At 37.4% G+C, this 17,221-nt stretch overlaps 2 protein-coding genes and 1 pseudogene across 3 annotated transcripts in view; all 3 read right to left on the bottom strand.

Moving 5' to 3' along the window:
- LOC306886541 (serine/threonine/tyrosine-interacting protein-like) overlaps positions 1 to 17,221 on the bottom strand; it is a 195,222-nt gene that overhangs the window by 177,605 nt on the left and 396 nt on the right. The gene's annotated exons all lie outside the window — the stretch shown is intronic.
- LOC306886534 (four and a half LIM domains protein 2-like) lies at positions 895 to 4,323 on the bottom strand. Its single transcript, XM_079443720.1, has 6 exons — positions 4,257 to 4,323; positions 3,872 to 4,042; positions 2,852 to 3,026; positions 2,509 to 2,678; positions 1,485 to 1,671; positions 895 to 1,368 (listed from the first exon to the last, which is right to left on the bottom strand). Exons 2-6 carry the CDS (start codon positions 4,028 to 4,030, stop codon positions 1,217 to 1,219), a joined length of 843 nt encoding a protein of 280 aa, XP_079299846.1. The 5' UTR covers positions 4,031 to 4,042; positions 4,257 to 4,323; the 3' UTR covers positions 895 to 1,216.
- LOC306886544 (4-galactosyl-N-acetylglucosaminide 3-alpha-L-fucosyltransferase 9-like) lies at positions 13,922 to 17,053 on the bottom strand (annotated as a pseudogene). Its single transcript has one exon. The product of its transcript is annotated as a 4-galactosyl-N-acetylglucosaminide 3-alpha-L-fucosyltransferase 9-like (transcript).

Raw genomic sequence — 17,221 nt, 5'->3', positions numbered from 1 at the left:
GTAACTGAGTGTCTTGTCGTACAGGGATCCAGGAGAACCGAAGACGAGTCGAAGGAGCACACCCCTCAGCACACTGGAGTCAAGGAGAACTATGGAAGACCACAAGAGGTAACTATAATAGAGCTGTACTAAGACAGAGAGTCCACTTCGTGAGTACAAATGTGCTGACTGAGGTGTGTGCCTTTATACTGGCTGATGATTGGGTGCCTGACAGATGCAGATGATCAGAACTCAGGTTCTCATTCTGTGACACATACTTATTTACATTTCAAATTTGCACATATCATACCTGTACATACATAATTGTCTATATTATATATTGTATTTTTGCTATTTTGTACATTGTCTATTTTGTATATTCGTATGTTATTCTTTTTATTATCTGTGTCCTGTCCTGTCGCTGTCATTTTATTGCACTGTGGAGCTACTGTCACTACAACAAATTCCTCGTATGTGTAAACATACCTTGCAATAAAGCTCATTTTCATTCTCATTCTCTCATTAATTGTGTGGAAGTAGCGCTATAGTCCAACTAAAGTATATTTTAATTTGCTAAAGTGGAACTATTGCAAGTACACTTCAGGTATACTTTAAATAACTTGCATTTAAAGACTGATGTTTTTCAAAGATCATACAATCCTCATCAGTAGTGACATTAAAACACATTTTTGGCTTAATATTAAGAAATGTGCATTGTGCACAAGTAGTACTTTAAATAAGGTTTAATTACAATTTTTTATATCTGTCTCGAGCAATATGTCAGTTTGAACTAAGTATGAAATAATAGATTTGAACTAAGTATGAAATAATTGTATTTTAAATATATTACTTTCTTACTAGGGGTAGGGGTTGTGCATAATTATGTATCTTTAGACTTAAAAAAAATAGGCTGTAGACAAGAAGAAAACAAAATTTATTGACCAAAAGAGCATTTCGTGTGACAAACTTCTAACATTTTCAGTGTTATTCCATGCTGGTTCAGGCTTTATAAAGACAATTGTTTCCAAATCATTGTTGAAAGCTTATTAATCAATACATTAAGCATCCTAATAAGCAGGCTACACAGATAATTCATATATTAATTGTTCGTGTTTATTCATCATTCCATTTATATGAGTGGAAACCCAATTCTACTTCTATTTTGCCCTCAGTAGCTTTCCTACTATAATTGGACGACTATGCTGCTCCTGTGGTTGTCTGACCCAGTCGGGTGAGCTCACTTCTCCCTGCCACAGTCAGTGCACAGGATGTCATCCCTTTGGGTGAGGAATCCACGGCCCACCAGAGACACTGAGCACTGCATACACGTGAAACATTCGCTATGCCACTGCCGCTCTTCAAACGAGATGTACTTAGCACCTGCCAAGCCTGGATGCACACACACACATGGTTGTTTTACAGTCGAGTACAATACTGATGAAATTTTTAATTTCAATTTAGAGGCATATAAAAATAGCCACCAGATGTCAAGAATGAAAACATACTAGTAATTGGTTTGGTGCAGCCCACGCATTTCTTAGCAAACAGATTGCTGAAGCAATCCAGGCAATATGGGTAGTTTTCTCTCGAGGTAAAGCGCTGGCCTGCCAGTTGTCTCTTGCATCCAATGCAATTGAAGCACTCTCGGTGCCAGGGCTTATCTTGATACGTGACACCGCCAGTTGTTATGGCCTACAGAATAGAAAGTGTGGATCTCAATACAGTACAATAAATGTGCAATATTGTCCAACACTTAAAAAAATAGTTCACCTAAAAGTGACAATTCCAATCCAATTCCATAAATTTGTTACGTAGTGGCAAATTCATATGAATTTGTATGATGTGAGTTGTACGTAAATATTCTTTTTTTTAAACTATAAATAAACTGAAAGTGCATGAATGAGAATAGAACATTTTTATTTTCTCTCACAAATTTTCTCTTTTCTATATTCCACATTAAAAAAAATTATGTCATAATGTTTGGAACAACATGAGGGTGAGTCACTTTTGAGTGAACTATAACTTTAATGGACTGTAATAGTTTCATTCAGAGTCTTTTCATACAGTCTGATTCCTTCACAAATATATATTACTTACTTTTTACAAGCACAGCATTAGAAGGCAATTTGCTTACCAAAACCTAACTGCAAATCGTCTATAAGTCTACAAATGACACTGTGTATGAATTCATACAAATTAGCCACCAGTTCACCAAAACATAAATAGTTGCGAGTTGACATGAGTTAGCACTGAAATCCTGTCATTGTTTACTCATCCTAATGTCATTCCAAACCTGAATGTACTGCTTATTCTTTTCCATGCAATTGTGCATTGAATAGAGGTTGAAGCTTTCAAGGTTCAGAAAAGACCTTCACAAATTTTCTCTTTTTGTAATCCACATTAGAAAAAAAAACACATTCTGGTTTAGAGCAATAAGTGAGTGAGTTATTTTTGGGTGAACTGTAACTTGAATAAAAGTAATAGTGTTTTTCAAATGTCTGATTCCATCACATACAGTATATGACTTACCTTTTTACAAGCACAGCATTGGTAGGCAAATTGCTTCTCAAAACAAGGCACACAGAAGTAATTGTTATCTTTAGGGATGAAAGACTTGGTTCCTATTGGCTGCTGACAGCGTTGACACAGAAAGCACGTCTCATGCCAGCTGTTGCCTTTGTACTCCATTTTTCGTGAGCCTAACACATGAACAGAAGACAACCTTTATAGACTAAGATCCTTAATATTTTATTTTAACTTTATAAACCGCCTGTTTTTAATACAAAAAAAAACATGCTAGTAAGATATTTTTAGGAAAATAAATCGTTACATTTAATTTCTTCAGAAAAGAATAAGATACAAAGAGTTCTACCTGGCATGATAGTCTTCTTGCAGGTGTTACACTTTGAGGAATACTCATGAGAATAGCACTCGGTGCAAAGCATAAGGTCATCTTTAGTAGCAAATGCTTTGTCCACCAATGATCGACTGCATTTGGCACACTTGAAGCAATTTTCATGCCAGTGCCGGTCCTTGTAGGAGAGATCCTTCATTATGCATGCAGAGAGAAAGTCTAGTTAAAAGCTTGCAAATCTGTTCTGACTTTCTGTCACTCATTAATCTTTAATTAATGGATCCTTTTCCCATTTCCAAAAGCAAAAGTATAGTTGGGTAAACTTCTACAGTGGTGAATGGATACTACAACAAATATAATTTGAGTTCCCATTTGAACCAAAAGAAAAAAAAAGACACACTCTGTCAGTTTAAATCTAGATTGAAGACCCATCTCTTTAACCTGGTTTACACATAATACACTATCGCATTTCTACTGTATAATTCAAATCCGTTAAAGGATTGTTAGGCTGCATTAATTAGGTCAACCGGAACCGGGAAAACTTCCTAAAACACCTGATGTACTTCTTACATTGTTAGAAGAATGACATCTACGCTAATATTAGTCTGTTTCTTTCTTATTCCGAGGTCACCGTAGCCACCCAGATCCAGACTGTATCCAGATCAGATGGTGGATCAGCACCTAGACATGACCTCTACAGCCAGGACACCTAGATGAGCCCCAGAGACTGATCCCCAGTGAAGACCCTGTCTTCAAGACGGCCATCGGGACAAGACCACAGGAACCAGATGAGTCCTTTGCACAATCTGATTCTGCTTTAGACTAGATTTAAACTGCTGATTTTGTCTGGCCAGAGGAGAATGACACTATTTCGACAAACTATTTCCCCGTCTAAATACTGTAAAGCTGATATAAAGCCACCCAGCTTTATATCAAGCCGATGTAAAGCTGCTTTTACACAATTTGCATTATTAAAAGCGCTATACAAATAATATTGACTTGACTTGTATTATGATGTCAGTAATTGCTTATGCCTACCTTAGAGTTGCACCCAATTGGCACAGAACATACTTCACAGCAGTTAGCAAACAGATTCTCATAGCACTTTGTGCAGTATTGTGTGTCCTCTTTTAGGGTGTATTTCTTTCCCAGCAAAGTGTCCTTGCAGTAATGGCAGTCGAATCGTTCCGTAGACATTGTTGTTTATGTCTTAAAAGCAGTAAACAGAACCATAAAAATGTTACAACATGCAAGGCTAAAGCAATCAGGGAGGTGTCATCCACAAAATACGAACACCTCTTAAAATAGACACAACATGCTAAAATGATGGTGTCTGCAAACTAGGTCTCTTCCGTGGGATCCTAAAACCGATTTAAGGTATCAAAAGAACAGCCTGCCATCTGTAATAGTGAGTAAAACTCACCTTCAGTGGCTCAATGCGCTTCTGAGAGGCTGCAGGGTGAGATGGCCAGTGATTGAGGGGATGCATTAAAACGAGCCTCTATAAATATGATTGCTCTTATTAGCTGAAATCCCTGGGGAGAATGGCCCAGTTGCTGATCTCTGCACCTTTTATGGGAGTCCAATCACAATGCACGCCTGATGGTCAAGATGATATGTGAATGGTGCCACTGAAATGTTATTCCTTTTGTGTATTCTTAAATTAGTGATTGGACTCTGAGAATTTATGGACAAATTCTTTTTCTTTGCATTTTATTCCTGTAAGAGTTACAGAAATCAGCATTTTAGTTTAATGAATTTGTCAAATGAATCTTTAACATATTATTTTCATAGTTACGATGCTTCATGTCTCAAGTATCAGTGAAATTAGCGATTGCTCTGTCCTCGGATACTGGATATCTTACTGTATCCACATCTGAGCCCTCAAGCAACTGCTGAAGGCTTAGAGAGAGTTGAAAGCAGAGGTTGCCAAGCTTCTCTGCAACCACTAAAATTGCCTCGGCTTGATTAGACCTCTGTTTACAAGAACTATGCAGCAATTTCCACAGCTTAACAGGTTTCACACAGGGAGCTCTGTTAGATATCTTTAATGTAAATGTCATCTAGAGTTGGTTCTTGACATTTACAGTTAGGGAATATACTCAGATAACAGAGAACATTCTCGGTACTTTGGATCATGAACTGCTTTTTTTTTTTTTTGGCACTGTTCTCTGAGGTCCACTTATGTTATCAAGATTTTTACAACCCGAATTCCAGAAATGTTGGGACATTTTTTAAATCTGAATAAAATGAAAACTAAAAGACTTTCAAATCATATGAGCTAATATGTTATCCACAATAGAACATAGAGAACATAACAAATGTTTAAACAGATAAATATTACACTTTGATCCACTAAATGAGCTCATTTCAAATGTGATGCCTGCTACAGGTCTCAAAAAAGTTGGCATAGGGGCAACAAAGGGCTGAAAATCTAAAATTTTTGAAAATATTCAGCTGGGAGAACATCTAGAAACTAATTAAGTTAAATGACATCAGGTCTGTAACATGATTAGCTACAAAAGGGATGTCTTAGAGAGGCAGAGTCTCTCAGAAGTAAAGATGGGCAGAGGCTCTCCAATCTGTGAAAGTAAAATCCGTAAAAAGATTGTGTAATACTTTAAAAACAACGTTCCTCAACATCAAATCTCATCATCTACAGTGCATAACATCATCAAAAGGTTCAGAGAAACTGGAGCGTATGCGTAAGGGACAAGGCTGAAGACCTTTGTTGGATGCCCGTGGTCTTCGGGCACTCAGACGACACTGCATCACTCATCGGCATGATTCTGTCATTGACATTACTAAATGGGCCTATAGAATACTTCCAGAAACCACTTTCGGAAAACAAAATCCGCCATGCCATCTGCAGATGCCAACTAAAGCTCTATCATGCAAAAAGGAAGCCATATGTGAACATGGTCCAATTAGAACTTATTTTAGTTTTCATTTTATTCAAATTTAAAAAATGTCCCAACAATTCAGGATTTCGGGTTGTACATAAAACCATAATAATTTAGAAGTAATAGGCTATTTTCTGTCCTGTTTTGACCCCCCTCATCAGAACGCTCTGTTTGAATAGGCGTGGCGGATTGTAGACTTGGAAGTAAACGCTCACTGCTATGACTAGCTAATAGTTGTGTATGTTTGACAGCCTACATCCTTCACAGATGGACGCTGCTGTGTTTTTGGTTAAAAACGCATAAATACTCAGTACATATCAAACGATCTGAAATAACAGACAAAGCAATAGTGATAACATAATAAAAACAGTTACTCACACTTTTGTGGTGTGACATCAGATCAAATATAGTCGGCATAGCATCATCTTTTAGTTTCAATCTTTCTGAAAATACTGCAAATTGTGTCTTGTTTGTAAATGTATACACGGTAAAATTAAGAGAGCAAAGGAAGTTCTTACTGATGGGGTCTGGCACTTCATTAAATATAAAGTTCATCAAATAAAGTTTGTTTGGTTTCTGTGTAGACCTGCATTTGCTGCTCTTGTCATTTACCTACTACCTGCATGAATCGGTGGGCAGGGCTAAACAGGCAGTGATATAGAAGCAGGGGTTGATTATCTTCTGCAGAGGCAGTGTTTAGCCACACTACTACATCATAAAGTGGCACACTCCTTGTTTTGCCAGACTGGCTTCAATATAAGCTGTTTTTAGACTAATGAGAAAGTTTTGAGTTCTGAAACTTACAGAATGTTTTAATAGCACAATGACCTCTTATATATCAGAAATCAAGGGAATTTTGGTTTCTCAGTCCATGATCCCTTTAATAATGTTCTTCAAATGGTAGTACAAAAATGTTTTTAATACATTGCCTACAGAGTGTTTTCTGAAATGTTTTAGTTGGATGTTAATCTATTTTTATAATATAATATTTTTTAAATGTTACTACTTGTTTCAGAACATTCAAAGAACATTCAGAAGTAAAGTTAATGTTTCTAAAATATAAAAAGGAATGTTCCCAAGAAATATTTTTAAAACTTAAAAAAAAAACTGGACGTTTGATCATCCAGAGAACAATCAGAAATAAGGTTCCCCTTCAGGAACTCGAGCTGCGTCGAAAACGCTAGGGGAACACTTCCAGCGTGACCGCGCTCTGAATCACACGTGTAATCTGTCCAATGGAAGGGCGAGACGTCAGGGGCGGGTGACGTAATCGACCAGGATGCATAAAAGCACGTGCGGCGGAGCTGGCATCAGCTTTTTGTCATTCAGCAACCGCTACTCTGTGTGTGTGTCTGTCGATCTGTCTTGTGAGTCTTATTTAGTGTTGTTTGTCCCTAAGCACAATCACTTGAAATAAGCTCCACAATGTGTGCAAGCACTTGGGCGAGAGCAGATCGCATTACGGGCTGTATGTTCCTCCCTGCAAACATTACATCACTGCTGGGGATACACGCAGTCCGTGTGTGGTCTGCTTGAGAGCAGAGCACGCATAGTCAACTCTCTAGGGAGCCGACTGCCGGCTTTGTGAGCGTTTGTCACTGTGTCTGCTTGCTCTCCGAAGGCTCTCTTTGAGCTTTCACTAGCGTTCCTCGCGGTGCCAGTCCCACTTTTGCCGAAGAACAAGAAAAAAAGGTGGAGCGGCGGCTGCACTCGTGGGAATCGCACATGGATCTGGTGGAGGGAATGAAGACGGGCGAGGCCCTATCTTCTTCTTTTCCCATCAGATCCAGCGCCAGCTCTCTGTGTTCGGAAGCCCGCCCCGCGGTTTCTTCCCCCCAGAGAGAGGGCTCGACGCTCCGTCTGTCTTCCTCTGAGGAGGTGGACGTGAAAGACGTCGATGAGCTTTGTAAAGCTGCAGTGTTTGCACAAGCATTTAAGAATCATTGTATTCGCGCTGTCAGCTCTAAAGATAAAGGGCTGATCGTGCTTCTCCCCGCCGTACGATCTCGCGGTTCTGGTCCGCCACTGCTGAGGCATGGCGGCGAATGAGATCGCGGGGATCGCAACATGGATCTGGCGGACGGGTTGGAGACGGGTTCGCCCTATCTCATTCCCCAGATCTAGCACTCTCGCTCGGGGCTGGAAGCGGTTGTTCCCCCTTTGAGTGAGAGCTCGCTGTTGCAGAGCGCGTCCCTCTTGTTGGTCAACTTATTTTTTAACAGTATTCCAAAAACCGATGAAGAAACCCCTCATCACTGCAGCAATCTATATGTAAATATGGTATCAGGCTGTAAAACATTTTTGTTCTAAATGAAATGTAAGAATTTAAGGCCTATAACTTTCAAAATTCAAGCTTATTTTAAACTTTCAGACAAGTTTGCTTTTCTATATTTTATCTGTTTTGCTTACTATAATACTTTTGCAAATTTGCAATCATCATATAAACATTATATGTACCAAACTGTAATGAGCAATTTTGTTTGCAGTATTTTACACTTGACACTTGAGCTGCATCCAACTAATTAAAAATGAGTCTGAGTTTGTAGTCTATATCATTTATCAAGAGGATGAGGGAAATGATTTCTGTGCAAAAATAGCTCAGAAGATCAGTGGTTAAAGAACTTAATCCATCATGCATGCGCATAGGGAGGTCAGTCTATTAGAGAAAGTAGTGATCAGTGCTACCACAGATTTTCTGCAGTTTCTGGCTCACATCATCTGTCTTAAAAGAATGAACAGAAAAAAAAACACATTCATTGCTTGGCAATTTATTCAGTGTGATGGCAGTCAGTTCGTATGATTCTTCTTCGCAAAAGTGTCTCATAAAGTGAAGTGTTCTGGATGCCAAAAGTGACAGTTTGGAGAACCACGTGCCACAATTCTGTAACTCTCGACAGCAGTATTTCGAGTCTCATTATCTGTCCTAAGCATTCATCTCTGTCTTCTCGTTCTCTTTACCAGGTGTCAACATGACCTGCTAGATATTTGAATTGATGAACATCCATCACCAGGGGTTTTTAGCTCAGAGCACGGCTGTTGCTACCACTAGATTAATGTCAAACTGCGCAGCTAGCAGCTCGTCTCAGAACAAACAAACATGCACTGACTTTCGGTTGCTAGGCATCCCAGAGCATGTGGCACATTTGACTGAAACTAGACAAGTGAGTCCAGAGTTAAAAGTGTGTATGTTTATATGTGTTTGTGTGATTAGAGAGATTAGGAGGGGAAATTATAGGAAGTATCTGAATAATAACTAAAATATAATAGATGGAATCTTTGAAAGGAAGTAATCAGAATTACAACAAAGTAACAATTTTGCGAATATGTCTAAAGTGTCAATTCACTAATATTTCTAGACTTTTTGCCATTTTCATAAAGTCAGAAAAGTCGGCCATAAACAGTCTACACAAGTTCGATTTGTTATGGTCATAACTTCTGATGAAAAATTTTTATTAAATGAGAAAAATGCTAAATATAATTTTTTTCACTAATGGTCTTTCACTTGTGTGTACAGCAGAACAGTGCACTTCTGATGCACTGGCCAAATATTTATACCAGCAGTTGTGTCTCTGGCACATGTGCTTTTTTCCTTTTACAAATGGCAGAAACAATAACTACATCTTACAATCATACTTACCAACTGTCTATTTAATCTGCTGTGACATATCTGCAGTAAAATCTGCTGATCTGACACTGATTATGGGAAGGCATCTCTTCGGCCACTTCATTCTCACACATTCTACTCAGGACTAAGATGCTTAACAAAGTGTTGACAGCATAAGTGGAGTCATTGGGTTGAGATCAGGTGGCCTTCACAGTAATAAGTGGTCTCACACCATTCAGTTTCTCAGAGTTGACGACTGCCTTTCACAGCTGCCCCGAGCAGGCGAGGATCCACAGAGCTCTCAGTTGGAAATAAGATAGGCTTGGTGGACAAAGAGACAAAGAGGCAAAATCCAAACCCTATGTTCTTGCAGAACCGTACACCCCTTCAGGGATCCTGAGACGCTATCTCAGCGATGCCCAGGCGGGAATGGCGGGACAAGGTGAAGGATGCGCCATAAAAGCTGATTTAACCCACCCAAAGTCGCTATGATATTCTGTTCTCTAGGTTTGAGTCAGGTTTTATTAGCCACATGATTTAAGGTATCATTTGTTTATTTTTGATCAAAATAAATAAGAAATATTAAACAATTTATTGAGATTAAATAATCTCATTTTTGTTTAGTTTAACGTATGTACTAAAATAACTAAAACTAAAACTGAAATAAAATTTGATAACTACTCAAAATATCTAAATTCAAAATATTAATAGAAATACAATTGTACTAAAATAACATTAATTTTGAGGTAAAGAATAGCTAATGAACATAACCCCTAAATTACATGGCTACTTACCAAATAAATAACTACATGGACGTGGAAATGTTGATGTGAAATTATTATATTATCTATTACCTGGATATTATCATAATATATGATTTTTATGTTAATATCTGGTTTATGTTGATACCAGTTAATATTTGAAAATACCTGACAGCTGAAATCCTTGATTGACCAATCATAAAACAAGTATTCAAGACACCAGCTGTTTTGTCCAAAGCACAGATGGTGTGCGACGAGTTAATCTTGAAAAATATATTTTATTTCATTTCATTTTTGTTTTTGGAGGAGCCTGAAGCAAATGTGTATAGCTAAAGCAAACATTTATTTTATTTATGAATTCCTAATGCATATGCCTTCTCTAGAGAAATGAAAGGGCTTTTAATTTTATGTGTATTTTTCATTGCACTAGTACATCAGATGGTATAAAATCTGCTCGGTGATCTACATTATTTTCTCTGTTTGTGGATTTTGTTGATCAGATCTTTAAATATCCCAGTCCAGAATAGAATGTACTCTGAATAGAACTCTGTCTTATGTGGATTTACACACTGATTATATTCTGGTTCTCTGTATATGCCCACGCAAACACACACATACACACACACACACACAAAGAAACATACACATTCCCACTTCAACAGAATACTGAAATATGTAGTAATCGGATGAACTTTACCACCTCATTTGGCATATAGCCTGAACAACTGTCAGTCCTTTTGTTTTGAGGAACAGGATAAGACACCATTACCTCATTGGGTTCAGAAGGATAACTCCAAATGCCAGAGTATCAACACAGAGAGGTCACAACAACAGCGAGGGATTTGATGGCCTGCACACCAAACTGCCCCTTTGGTGTCATCATTCAGCATACAGTGGATTTGGTGGGCTATTTTTACCAGCCTGAGATGTGTTGCTGAAAAACCAAGTTGCAGTTTAACTAATGCGGGTGGTGCAATTTTGTAGGCTTGCAGTTGTGTTTTAAAGAAACAGCTGACCAATATTGTTTTTACTAACCTTACTTGTTTTTTCAAACCTATTTGCTGTTAATTTATTTCAGTGGAGCACAAAAGTAGTATTTACACATGGTTTTCCCCCGATACAAAGCACTTATGCAAAACACTTGCATGATTTGTAAACTAAGACATTTAGGGCCAGATTTACTAAACTAGCGCAAGAGCACAATTCCAAAACAGCACCGGTGGGCGTGGAAATTTCTGACAACACACAAATTAAAGAACACAGACGCAACATCTCATTTACATATCGACCAATGCAATGTACCAAGCGCAGCGCAAGTTAGCATAGCCAATGCTCATCAGGTGTGGGTGGTCTACATACGACACAGGCGCAAAATAGTTTAAGACATGTTTTTTGGGGGGCGTTAAATAATGGCGCAAATACCAGTAATTTGATGAGTGCAAACATTAGTAAATCATTTTGTGTGATTCATTTTAATACTCTCCCATAAATTTGGCGTCTAAAAGGAAAACTTCTACAAATAAATATATAATTAGGTCAGGCCAAAAAATAACTCTGTCCAGTGCTAATTCTTCACTGCGCATATTTAGTAAATCCAGATCAAACTATTTTAACGGCAAAAGACGTTTGCGCTGATGCAAGCTGTTAGTAAATCTGACCCTTATTGTTCACATTACATAACCAGCCACATATGTATGGCTTTTCAAAGACAGTAAACTTGCTCGGTAGCCCGCCTGGTACGAGTTCAGTGAAACACGACAAACAGCTCATAGAATAAAGATAAAATGGCATGGTAGCTTTAGAAAATGTGTTTATTTTGCTTTTTTCTTTTATAGTTAATTTTTTTTATTTTGAGTTGCACTGATTACAGAGCCAGAGAATAACTTAAATTGTGGACATTGTTATACAAGTCTTTTATGGTATTTTATGTATGTATGTATGTTTGTCTTAATCACAATGAAACATTTGGGTATATTTAACGGCAAATATATCGTTTTGGAAAAAATTTACAATTAATTTTAACAATGTATGGTTGAGTAAATATTTTTTGTTGAATTATTCCTACTTTTTTTTCCCCACACTTGAAGTCAGGATGTGAAGCAAAATGTTCTGTGAATGTATTTTTATTTTCAGCTCTTTATTTTACTAACAGACATCTACAGTAAATTATTTGGCAAATAACAATGTTTTGGCAATTAACGTTGCAATGAACAGTTCTATACACCCTCAAGTTCCTCAGCACAATAGGAATGCGGGTCATTTTGCATTCGAGTCCATAATGCATAGAGGAGATATCATATTCCATGCCGGCGTCAGTGCGACCAGCCTACATGTGTCTGAGTCAGACACCACTAACACACTCATAATGCAAAGGCTGTTTTAAAGGGTACCAAGAGCTCACAGCCAACATTTGTGCGCAGGAGATAAAGATACAGAGGTGAAGAGAGAGAGAGAGAGAGAGAGAGAGAGAGAGACGACAAATCAATACAAGTCAGTAATTATGGTCAGTAAGTAAATAAGCAATCTCTGATTAGTACAGCAACTTTTTTTCACAGTTCACATTTTTAGTCACAATACATCTTTGTTCTGTCATCAGTTCTATAAATCACACTTGAGAATGAGAGAAGCTTTTAGGTTTTAAAGTTTTCCAGTCCAATAGGGTTCAGAAGACTAGTTCCTAATCCCAAAAAGATGCGGATGTTCATTGTGGTAACCACTTTTGGGACAGAAAATGGCCTCTCCATAACACTGCCATCTTTGTCTTCAGCAGGAGACTTTTCTTCCTCGGTGCAAAGGCTTAGAAAGGGCTTATTTTGTCCGTCTCATTTCAGCACTTCATCCTCATGGCATTCGCTACAGGTTTGAAATCGTCCAACAATACAGCTATTTACAGTGCATAAAGAGCATTCACGGAAAACCGATTATCTTCAACAAACACTGATCTGAGACGGGTAGTGGAGCTTGTGTTACCACACGTCATCTCAATTTTCATCAGAGTTCATATAAAAAAGTTTGTCTGTGCACATTTGTTAAATTATCACACTTTTTTCAAAACCAATGGTCCCTCATGAATACAAAAGTTAAAAACCCAGGCATAAATGTTTTACCCGCTGATGATGGTGTTACTGTTCATACAGTATGCTCAATTTGACAGACACTGCAACACAACAACAACAATAACTCACAATCATGTGTGCTTCAGACATAAAAACAACATATGTGATTCATGACTTGTGAGTGCCTGGGCCTGGAAATGATCAATAATTCTTATAAACAAAATGTTTACCACAAATATCAATTAAAGTGTGCTTTTTCATATTAGCAGAGTAAAAATCAATGTCTTAATTGCTTTTGTCTTGGTTTCCAGTAAAAATATGTAAACATCCTTAAAAAAAGTTATTTTGTCTTGAGGTCAGAGCTGGGTACTTGTGATACAAGTTACATGAGAAATATTGTAGTTAGTAACATAATCCGGATTACTTATATTATGTAAATTAGTCTGACAATTACACGATCAGTTACCACCCAGCACTGCTAGAGGTACAAAATTGTTTATGATAATAAGACTTGTTTCACTGAAAATATATAATAGTTTTTTTAATAAACCAAGTGCATTACATTAGCTCAAGCAGTAGTGCTTAGTGCTTGCTGCTTGCAATGACAAAGCCAGGGGTTCAAGTCCCAGAATAAAATGTATACCTCAAATTCATGTATAAATAAATGCACTTTTTTTTGTTACCCATTGGCTTGCTTGCTTGCTTATTTAATTATTTTTAAATGAATAAATTAATATTTTTTTTTTATTATTTATTTTGCTTTAGGGATAAAGCTAGCAAAATTTTGTTAAGTTTATGCTTAAAATTAGGAAAAATGTGTTTTGGCACATTGTTTTTTTCTTAATTTAAAGGTACAGTTCACCCCAAAATGTAAAATTCGAAAGATATGAGGTGAATAAATTATGAGAATTTTAATTATTGGGTGAATTACACCTTTACACATAAATTTCTCAAAAATTATGTTTGATTTATGTTTAAAACTATCATTTAAAAAAAAGAAAGAAAAAAATATTGTCATACACTATTTCTTCTCAAGTAAAAATAAGGATTCTAAGGATGTTTAGATTTTTTACTACTGGAAACGAGACAAAATAGCATTCAAGAAGGTTTTTTATTTATTTATTTATTTATTTTTTGCAGTGACAGTATCAGCAGCTCCGTCTGTGATCCACAGCTGAAAATGTTCTCATTGATCAATAATAGAGTTCTTCATCCTCATCTAATATTAGACTGAATACATGTATGCAAGCACATCTAAAACAGTCCTTCACCATGAAATGAAAGCCGATCTTAGAAATGGGATGATGTGAATCCCAGAGATATCAGATCAGAAGCATCATATTTCAGAAAGAAAACTTTGGCAGCAAACAAATCTTCTAAGCTTGCATTTGGAAAAGCGAGTCATTATGCTGCTCACATTATGATTTAATTCGTCTCGTATATCTGAGCACATCTAAACATTTGGCAACATTTGGAAAAGTCTTCTGCATTCCTGTGAATATGGCACCACCCACACATGACTGTATGTATATTAGCCTCCTGTTCTCGAGTCAACACTTCACTGTTAAACAAAAGTGACATTTAAATATTTCAAAGACAGAACTTCACAGTACACATTGATACTTCACAGTATCACATATCCAAGCCATGTAAGCTACTTAACAGTGATATTATCAGCAGTTATTCAGTACAGTAAAGTATTATCAGCATTGACGCACTTCTGGCATGTTTGTTTTTCAGTAGCAAATGCATGTTGGTCACTAAGGTGTCCATTATGGCATGGTAAAATATGAATGCGCAAAACAACATCCAAAACCATGGAAATGAAAGGCAGGTTGTCTCAGAATACATACACATTACATTTACAGTACATGGACATTTTGCACAACATAAGTTCTGTAAACACTGCATAGATGACTCTAGCACTAACATTTACATTATAACCAATGATATAAATAAAGCATAAAAATCTTCAGAAAGTGCTCGGTTCTCATTAAATAAACATTTCCTGTATAATGTGTAGTTAGGTGTATTTTTAAAGCGATATTTCACTCAAAAATTTACTTTTTGTAATTTAGTCACCCTCATATAATTTCAAATCTGTATGACTTACTTTCTTCTGTAGAACATGCATGGAGACTTGGAAAAATTACTTTTGTGTGTTATTTTGGGACCCCATTGACTTTCATTGTATTGGCAAAAACTATGGAAGCCCGTTTCCACTTCAGAATTTCCAACTCACAGCTTCAGTTTACATCTCAGTTGTTGTTGTTTTTTCTGCCATAGAATGAAAAATAAAGGCAAATACGAATTATCTCATAATTCTGACTTTTTTTCTTGCATTTAACTTTTTATTCTATGGCAGAAACATAACAAAACAAATAAAAAAACAGTTGAAACACTCTTCAAAATATCTTCTTTTGTCCCTCCATGTTAACTCTAAAATGCATGATTTGCATCAAAAATATCACTTACAAAATATCTTCTGTAATGTTCCACAGATCATATAAGGTTGGAATGACAAAAAGGTGCGTAAATGATGACAAAACTTACATTTTTGGGTGAACTGTCCCTTTAAATGAGTTTGTGCATTTTGGTCAAAATCAGTTTTCCAAATAAATACATACTTATTAAACTCAATTGCATCCAGATTAATAAACGCGTGAACCCGAACATGAAATAAATGTACATTTACTTTGGGACATTTTACAAAAATAAAAGTCTGCAAGTCCTCACGACAGACCCTCATTGGAATAAAAGTTATATGAAGCTCTTATTGTCAAGCCACTATTGTCAAGTGGTTCAGTTGTGAATTAACCCCAATACCATTTGTCAAGATTGTTAATTGTTTTGTACTCATTGTGCCTTCTGATGTAATCACAAGCCAGACACGTGTGCTCAGCCCAGAAGTATGCCTTTTTCACCTTAAAGTGTTTACGCCAGTCAAAGTACTTCAGGTAAAGCTCCTCGTTTTTGTCAAGGAACAGGAGATAATCAGCCAGCTCCTTCGGAGACGGGAAGTCATCAACGTGGATGAAAGCGTTTCCCTGCACAAAGTTCTGATAGTTCTCCCTTGGTGGTCCGAACACAATGGGTACGGTGCCAACGGAAAGCGGGTTGTACAATTTCTCAGTGATATAGTCTTTGTGAATCGAGTTCTCGAATGCCAAATAGAATTTACAGCTTGCAATTGTAGGGAAATAGTCCTGGTCGGAAATGTACTCCCCAAATGCTTGTCCGTATGCATGAACCTCGATGTGCTTGTAGAGTTCATTGTAGTATTTCACTCTGACGTGATCTGGGTTCCAATTGCTGACGATCCAACAAATCAGCTTGTTCTTGCTTGGCGCCACAAAGTCCTCCTCTCCTTGGGCTGCGACAATCGATCCATAAGGCACTTCTATATCTGCATCCTGCCGATAGTTTAGAGTTAAATTAAACAAGTTTTCAATTCCAGGTATCTGAGATGAATGTGAAGGTGATTCTAAGTTCATCCAAATCCATCTCTGCAACGTGGGCCGATACGCCGATGGCATGTTGGACAGGTCGCTGGTGATGTCCCTGTGATGTATGACCACAGCGTCGGATTTGTTGTAAAGGTTTCGGTCGGCGGTGATGAAGCAGCCATCGATGCTGAACAAAGAGTTGCAGACGTTCAGGTCGTAGGTTTCGCCAAAAGGCCAAAGCCAGACCAGGATGGTGGTCTGGTTCTGCTCACTTCGGGTGGAAAGGAGGCTCTTCACTCAGGCTGTGGATGTTTCTGACTTGACTGGGCCTGACAACCAGCTCGTAGATGGTTTGATGTACATTAAAAACAAAGTCGCAAAGCATCCTAATAAAAAGATACCAAGCAGGAGGCGTCGTAGGATTCTGTAAATTGGTGCAGAGGGCATACTCTGGCCTTTACAGGAAATAGATAAAGATAGATAACAGATTAAAAAAAGGTTATGGTCATTATATGAAACAGCTGCTTATTAGGTAGTAGAGCTAAGGCCTATTTAATTTTGACAGGAATGAAAAGGAGGCTGTGAAGGATTCAAGGGATTGTACTGTTGTTTAACCTG

Source organism: Barbus barbus (assembly GCF_936440315.1).
Source record: "Barbus barbus genome assembly, chromosome: 20".
Lineage (NCBI taxonomy): Eukaryota > Metazoa > Chordata > Actinopteri > Cypriniformes > Cyprinidae > Barbus > Barbus barbus.
The sequence above is the reverse complement of the archived record's forward strand: the minus strand, read 5'-3'. Positions and strand labels throughout refer to the sequence as shown.

Excerpts from the sequence above, each read along its gene's own strand:
- LOC306886534 (XM_079443720.1), bottom strand. The coding sequence starts at position 4,030 with ATGTCTACGGAACGATTCGACTGCCATTACTGCAAGGACACTTTGCTG. Across the intron at positions 3,027-3,871 it reads CAATTGGGTGCAACTCTAAG|GATCTCTCCTACAAGGACCG; the intron begins GTAGGCATAAGC and ends TGCATAATGAAG. Across the intron at positions 1,672-2,508 it reads AATGCTGTGCTTGTAAAAAG|GCCATAACAACTGGCGGTGT; the intron begins GTAAGTCATATA and ends TCTATTCTGTAG.